General features: G+C 68.8%; 1 protein-coding gene across 2 annotated transcripts in view; it reads left to right on the plus strand.

Moving 5' to 3' along the window:
• Positions 1-6,784, plus strand: part of SCAP (SREBF chaperone) — a 28,277-nt gene extending 21,493 nt beyond the window's left edge. For both annotated transcript variants that reach the window (XM_059664924.1, XM_059664925.1), the window contains exons 10-23: positions 311-405; positions 1,320-1,418; positions 1,510-1,728; positions 2,285-2,661; positions 2,872-3,060; positions 3,125-3,326; positions 3,403-3,518; positions 3,596-4,124; positions 4,309-4,394; positions 5,474-5,556; positions 5,647-5,804; positions 5,968-6,048; positions 6,143-6,349; positions 6,425-6,784. In XM_059664924.1, the coding sequence (XP_059520907.1) occupies positions 311-405; positions 1,320-1,418; positions 1,510-1,728; positions 2,285-2,661; positions 2,872-3,060; positions 3,125-3,326; positions 3,403-3,518; positions 3,596-4,124; positions 4,309-4,394; positions 5,474-5,556; positions 5,647-5,804; positions 5,968-6,048; positions 6,143-6,349; positions 6,425-6,670 (2,687 nt within the window). In that variant the 3' untranslated portion in view covers positions 6,671-6,784. The remainder of the gene's footprint in view (positions 1-310; positions 406-1,319; positions 1,419-1,509; positions 1,729-2,284; positions 2,662-2,871; positions 3,061-3,124; positions 3,327-3,402; positions 3,519-3,595; positions 4,125-4,308; positions 4,395-5,473; positions 5,557-5,646; positions 5,805-5,967; positions 6,049-6,142; positions 6,350-6,424) is intronic.
• The last annotated feature ends 176 nt before the right edge of the window (positions 6,785-6,960 follow it).

Consider the following 6,960-nt stretch of genomic DNA (forward strand, 5'->3'; position numbering starts at 1 on the left):
GCCAGGGCTGGGGGCTGTTCACCCCGCAAACCTGAGGGTCTGGGGGAGCCGGGCCCTGTGCCAGATGTGGTGCCACGGAGGTTCGGGAAGCGGCCCACCCAGAGCCGCTCTGCCCGTGGCAGGCGGGCACTCACCCCGTGCAGGGATGGCAGCACCTGGCCGGGCTACGGCAGCCTGAGGGTGGGCACGGGGGGGTGGCTGCCTCCGAGGCTGGGCCCCTCCCCCGTCTCTACCCTCGAGAACCATGGGTTGCGTGTGGACACGTCGCGGACGGGCCGATCGCCGGCCCACGGCCCTGCTGTCCCCACAGGCCTGAGCTGTGAGGGCTGGTCCATCATGAAGAACATGGCCACGGAGCTGGGCATCATCCTCATCGGCTACTTCACCCTCGTGCCCGCCATCCAGGTGAGGCCCGGCCGCGCTCCGCCCGCTGTGAGCCAGGCACCGGGACGGGGGGCCCGGCTGGGCTGTGGGTCACGCTCCCAGCATGTCTCTGCCTGTGACCTTGTCCTCTCTGACATTCAGCTGTGGGCAGGAGGGCTCGGGGGGCACCCGGCCAGCGGCCGGCTCTGCCGATCCAGGCAGACCTGGTTCCCGAATGGGTCCCCTCCTTCCTGACCCACACCAGAAGCCCCTGGTCACGTCCCCCCACGTCATTGGCGGGCCACCCCCCGTTGCCCAGAGTGGCCCTGCTCTTGGCAAAGTGCCCTCGCTCAGCGGTGGGGCGGTGGGCAGGGGTGGGTAGCCCTGCAGAGTCGGAGCCGCCTGCTGCTGACCATTCGGGGGAGAGGCAGGAAGGGGGACGCAGCACGTCCGGGTCCTGCCCGGGGCGGGCCGGCTGCACCTGCCGGGCGCAGTGCAGTCCCGGCCATTGGAGCTGACGTGGCCACTGCGAGGCTCTGCCGGGTCCTCTGGGGGACGTGCTGAGGCCTCACACGCGGGCAGGGAGGACTTAAACCAGGACATCCCCCCGCCCCCGCTCCCCCCAGCCCAGTGCTGCTGTGGCCGGGACCTTTCTGAGCCCTGAGAGGGGCCATCCCCGCTGTGGGCAGGGCCCCAGCTCAGGGCACAGGGCTGGGTGCGGGCTGGAGGGGCTCTGAGCTCCCAGCTTGGATCAGACTCCGGGAGGTTCATGGAGAAAGACCTGGGTCTCTGCTGCCCCCTGGTGGGCAGGGAGGCGCCCGCACTGCCCTGCTTGGCTGGGCCCAGACCCGGAAGGACTGCGGCTCCGCTGCCGCCTGGGGCTGTGCAGATGGTGAGGTGCCGGCCGGCTGGGCAGGGACCGCTGGGCCCCAGGTGACGGGCCGTCCTGATTCCAGGAGTTCTGTCTCTTCGCCGTCGTGGGCCTGGTGTCCGACTTCTTCCTTCAGATGCTGTTTTTCACCACTGTCCTGTCCATCGACATTCGCAGGATGGAGGTAGGGGCGGTCCCGCCCTCCTGGGCCCGGCTGAGCTCACAGGGTCTCCGGGTGCCCACGGGGCAGCTCCCACTGACCACTGTGCCCACAGCTGGCGGACCTGAACAAGCGGCTGCCCCCTGAGGCTTGCCTGCCTCCTGCCAAGCCAGGGGGGCGCCCGGCGCGCTTTGAGCGGCCGCTGGCTGTGCGGCCGGCCACCCCCCACACCGTCACGCTGCAGCCGTCCTCCTTCCGGAACCTGCGGCTCCCCAAGAGGCTGCGCGTCGTCTACTTCCTGGCCCGCACCCGCCTGGCACAGCGGCTCATCATGGTACTGCCCTCGGCCCTGCCCTGCGTTTTGCCTTAGAGTTGGGGGTGGGGTGCCTCTTCTTCTGCCCAAACCCACTTCCCAGGTGAACAGCTGGTCTCGGGACAGCAGCCCTGGGGCGTCAGGGGCAGGAGTTGTGACCCCGGGCGGGAGCCAGCCCCGCTCCCAGTTAGGGTTCATCGCTGCTGGTCGTGTGTAGGCATCGGGAACGCTGGGCGGGCGGAGCAGAGGGGCTTCCTGCCAGCAGGGCCTCCCCAGGGCGTGAGGTGCGGACAGGGCCTGTGGGCGGGAATGGTCGCAGCTGAGATGGGGGCTGGCCTGCTGCTCTGTTTCCAGGCCAGGCCACCCAGCCCTGAGCACGGAGCGGGAACTGGGTCCCCGGGGCAGTGGGCCCAGATGGTAGTGGGGACTTGGGAGGCAGAGAGAAGGAGCTTGGCCGTGTCCTCTCCCTGATGCCTGAGATCCCTGTGCTGCTGCCTCTGGCAGGAGGGCCAGGCATGTGGGGTGGGGCTGCCCCTTGCACCCAGAGCCCCGGCTGAGCACCCCGTGCCCCCTGCAGGCGGGCACCGTGGTCTGGATCGGCATCCTGGTGTACACAGACCCGGCCGGACTGCGCATCTACCTCACGGCCCAGGTGACGGAGCAGAGCCCGCTGGGCGAGGGCGCCCTCACTCCCGTGCCTGTGCCTGGAGGCATGCTGCCTGCCAGCCACCCGGACCCCGCCTTCTCCATCTTCCCACCGGATGCCCCCAAGTTCCCTGAGAACCGCACGTTGCCAGGGGAGATGCCTGAGTCCGGGGGCCTGGCCGAGGTCGTCCCCGACAGCCCCGCCCCCGAGGTCACCTGGGGGCCCGAGGACGAGGAGCTGTGGAGGAAGCTGTCCTTCCGCCACTGGCCGACGCTCTTCAGCTACTACAACATCACGCTGGCCAAGCGGTGGGTCGGGCTGCGTGCACCTCCCTGGCGGTGTCAGCCCACGGTCCCCAGAGCGTCCCTTCCCCCTCGGGGGGAACCCCCTGGTTTGAGTGCTGTTTCCTGGCCGGCTGCGCGGGCGCTGGTGTCTGTAACTGTAACGAGCAAGGCTGAGGGGCCAGGGCTGGGCTGGGGAGGGGCCTCCTGGCTGAAGCTGCCCTCGCCCTGTCCCAGGTACATCAGCCTGCTGCCCATCATCCCCGTCACGCTCCGCCTGAACCCCAAGGAGGCCCTGGAGGGGCGGCACCCTCAGGACGGCCGGAGCGCCTGGCCCCCGCTGCAGCCCAGGCCTGGCGGGCTCTGGGAGGCCGGCCCCCAGGGGCCAGGTGTGGCGCAGACCCACGGAGACGTCACCCTGTACAAGTAAGGCCCGAGCGGGACGGCTGCCCGGGACTGGCCTGGGCGCACCTGACCCGCCTCTCTGCAGGGTGGCGGCGCTCGGCCTGGCCGCCGGCATCGTCCTGGTCCTGCTGCTGCTCTGCCTGTACCGTGTGCTCTGCCCGCGCAACTACGGGCAGCAGGGCGGCGGGCCGGGCCGGCGGCGCCGCGGAGACCTGCCCTGTGACGACTACGGCTACGCGCCCCCCGAGACGGAGATCGTGCCCCTGGTGCTGCGTGGGCACCTCATGGTGAGTGCGGGTGCCTCGGCCGGCTGCCCCTGCCTCCGTGCCCGTGCCCGTGCCCATGGCCGTGCTGTGCCCACAGGACATCGAGTGCCTGGCCAGTGACGGCATGCTGCTGGTGAGCTGCTGCCTCGCGGGCCACGTGTGCGTGTGGGACGCACAGACCGGGGACTGCCTCACGCGCATCCCTCGCCCCAGGTAGGTGTCTGTCACAGTCAGGCTCCCACCCCTGCTGCCTCGCCGTCCTGTCCTCACCCACCCTCCCGGCCCCGCAGGCAGCGCAGGGACAGTGGCGGCGGCGGCGGCAGTGTGTTCGAGGCTCAGGAGAGCTGGGAGCGGCTGTCGGACGGCGGTAAGAGCAGCGCAGAGGAGCCTGGGGACAGCCCTCCACTGCGGCACTGTCCCCGGGGCCTCGCGCCACCTTCCGTCTTCGGGGACCAGCCCGACCTCACCTGCCTGATTGACACCAACTTCTCTGTGCGGCCATGGCTCTCAGAGCCCACTCAGCCTGAGCCCCGGCACCGGGCAGGCTGCGGCCGCTCTCGGGACAACCCGGGCTACGATTTCAGCCGCCTGGTGCAGCGAGCGTACCAGCAGGAGGGGCTTGCCCCTGTCCATGCACAGACCCTGTGCCCTCCCTCCCCTGGGCCCACGCTGTCCCAGGCCCCTGAGGACAAGAGGGGCTCTCCCCCCGAGAAGGGCACCCCAGCCCTCGCCTGGGCTCCCAGTGCCGAGGGCTCCATCTGGAGCCTGGAGCTGCAGGGCAACCTCATCGTGGTGGGCAGGAGCAGCGGCCGGCTGGAGGTGGGCAGGGGACTGGAAGGGGGAGCAGGGGGCTGGAGGCGGGCAGGGGACTGCAGGGGGCTGCAGGCGGGCAGGGGGTGGAGGCGGGCAGGGGGGTGGAGGCGGGCACGGGGGTGCAGGGGGTGCAGGCGGGCCAGGGCTGTGGCCTCTCCAGCCGCAGCTGCTCATGGCCCGGGGCCTGCAGGTGTGGGACGCCGTGGAGGGCACACTGCGCTGCAGCAGCGAGCAGGTCTCCTCGGGAATCACGGCCCTCGTCTTCCTGGACAAAAGGTGAGCGCAGGCACCCGCCTCGGCCCGTGTCCCGGCCTTGCTGGCCAGGCCGCACTGAGGACGCCCTCACTCTCCTCCCTGCGTGTCCCTGCAGTCCCCCTGGGGCAGCAGGAAGCCCTTAGAGCCGGGCGACACCCAGTGAGCTCCAGGCCCCCGAGCCCCTGCCGCCACCCAGACTGTAGCCACGGGAGGTGAGGACCGGTTTCCTTCTTTCCCTCCTGAGGCCCAAGCTCTCTGGCCTCGATGCCGACTTCCGGAGTTTCTTGGCTGCATTTTCAGTTCCAGAAAAATGTGCTTTCAGAAGAGCCTGTTTAAACCTTTCTTTCCCGTTGCTGCTGGCCCGTTCCTCTCCCTCCCAGCAGTCGTGGCGTAGCCGTGCCCTCTGCACACTCTCTAGGGGCGGCTCTCTGCCCTGGCAGTGCCTCCTGCTGCTGCTGCCCCTGCCTGCCCCAGGCCGGCTCTGCCTTCCAGGGCCTGACCATGTGGCACCGTCCACGCTAGAGCTGGAGCAGGAGAGGAGCCACTTGCCTTCAGCTCTGATTTCCCTGCTGGTTCCCTCGGCTTTAGGGAAAGCCCGCATGTCCCCATCAGCCTCCAGAGCTCCTGGCCCTCCCATCCACAGGCAGCAGCTGGAAACATGCGGTGCCGCTGGCTGTGGGCGTCAACTTGGATCCCTGCTCACTTCCAGGCTTTGGGGCCACTGGGCACAGGTCCACATGTGCCTGGGATTCTGAAGAAAATCCCGGTTTCGTTGTGGGAAAATAAATGGAGGGGGTGGTGCTTGCTTCTGTGCGACTCCTGTGGCTCCCGGCCGCGCAGGCCCTCCGCGTGCTGGTCTCTGATTTGCCCGCTCCCACGATACGCCCAGGTGTCACACGGATTAACTCCTTTCCCTGGGACCGCCCGTGAGGTGGTGCTGCTGTTCCCATTTCACAGATGAAGCACTGAGGCGGGTCATGGAGTTGCCATCTGGGCCTCTCCCGCATCCCTTCCCAGCCCCCGTCCTTCCCTCCTGGCTCCCAGCGGAGCTGAGCCTGTCCAGTCTGGGCTCGGAGCCACCTGGCGTGCTTTCCTTTCAGGATTGTGGCTGCCCGGCTCAACGGTTCCCTGGACTTCTTCTCCTTGGAGACCCACGCTGCCTTCAGCCCCCTGCAGTTCCGAGGTCAGTGGCCTGGCCTGGGCAGGTGGGTCTGACGTGTGGGTGAGGGGCCGCCTGCAAGGGGCTGACCCTCCGCTGGCCTGTTCTCTCCAGGGCAGGGCAGCTCTCCCGTGGCCCCTGTGTACAGCAGCAGTGACAGGGTGGCCTGCCGCCTGACCCACACGGTGCCCTGTGCACACCAGAAACCCATCACAGCTCTGAAGGCAGCTGCCGGGCGCCTCGTGACCGGGAGCCAAGACCACACTCTGAGGGTGAGTGCGGGCCCGTCTCGGGCACTGGCGTGACGGAGCGCAGGGCATGGTGGTTTGGGGTCAGGGAGAGGCTGCAGGTGCCCTCGATGTGCTGTGGGAGGGATTTCCTGGCTAAAGTGTCATCTGGAAAAACCGAGACTGGCACCTGATGCCCATCCCCCAGGTGTTCCGTCTGGAGGACTCGTGCTGCCTCTTCACACTGCAGGGCCACTCAGGGGCCATCACAGCTGTGTACATAGACCAGGTGAGGACGCGGGCGGGTGCCGGAGAGCAGCGTGGGCCACCCCCGGGGCCTGGGGCCCCTCGGTGGACACCCAGCTCCCGGCTCGCTCCCCCAGACCATGGTGCTGGCCAGCGGAGGACAGGACGGGGCCATCTGTCTGTGGGACGTGCTGACCGGCAGTCGGGTCAGCCACATGTTCGCCCACCGTGGGGACGTCACCTCCCTCACCTGCACCACCTCCTGCGTCATCAGCAGCGGCCTGGACGACCTCATCTGCATCTGGGACCGCAGCACAGGCATCAAGCTCTACTCCATCCAGCAGGTAGGCGGGGCCCGCGGGCTCTCGCGGTTCAGGGAGGGACTCCAGACACTGAGCCTGTCCTGTCCTTGCCTCTAGGACCTGGGCTGTGGGGCCAGCCTGGGGGTCATCTCAGACAACCTCCTGGTGACCGGTGGCCAGGGCTGTGTCTCCTTCTGGGACCTAAACTACGGGGACCTGCTGCAGACTGTCTACCTGGGCAAGAACAGCGAGGCCCAGCCCGCCCGGCAGATCCTGGTGCTGGAGAATGCCGCCGTCGTCTGCAACTTCGGCAGCGAGCTCAGCCTGGTGTACGTGCCCTCGGTGCTGGAGAAGCTGGACTGAGGGCGGGCGGGGGCCGAGGGCTCCGCGGAGCCAATGCCCTGGACCGAGTCGGGGTGTAACGCGTCTGGCTGTCCTGCCTCAGGACGGGAACATTAAACTTTGTACAAAACCACACCCGCTGGCGCCTTGTGAGCAGTTGCGCTTCCTCCACGAGTCCCTCTCCCCCGTGCCTCCCTCCGGCGCAGGGTTGGAGCCTTAGCTCAGCGGCTCCAGGCAGGAGCCCTACGAGGAGCGTCGGGGGCAGTCAGGCGGGGGAGGCCTCCGTAGCCCCTCCAGGGTGTGGGAGAAAG

This window comes from Myotis daubentonii, chromosome 14 (assembly GCF_963259705.1).
Source record: "Myotis daubentonii chromosome 14, mMyoDau2.1, whole genome shotgun sequence".
Taxonomy (NCBI): domain Eukaryota; kingdom Metazoa; phylum Chordata; class Mammalia; order Chiroptera; family Vespertilionidae; genus Myotis; species Myotis daubentonii.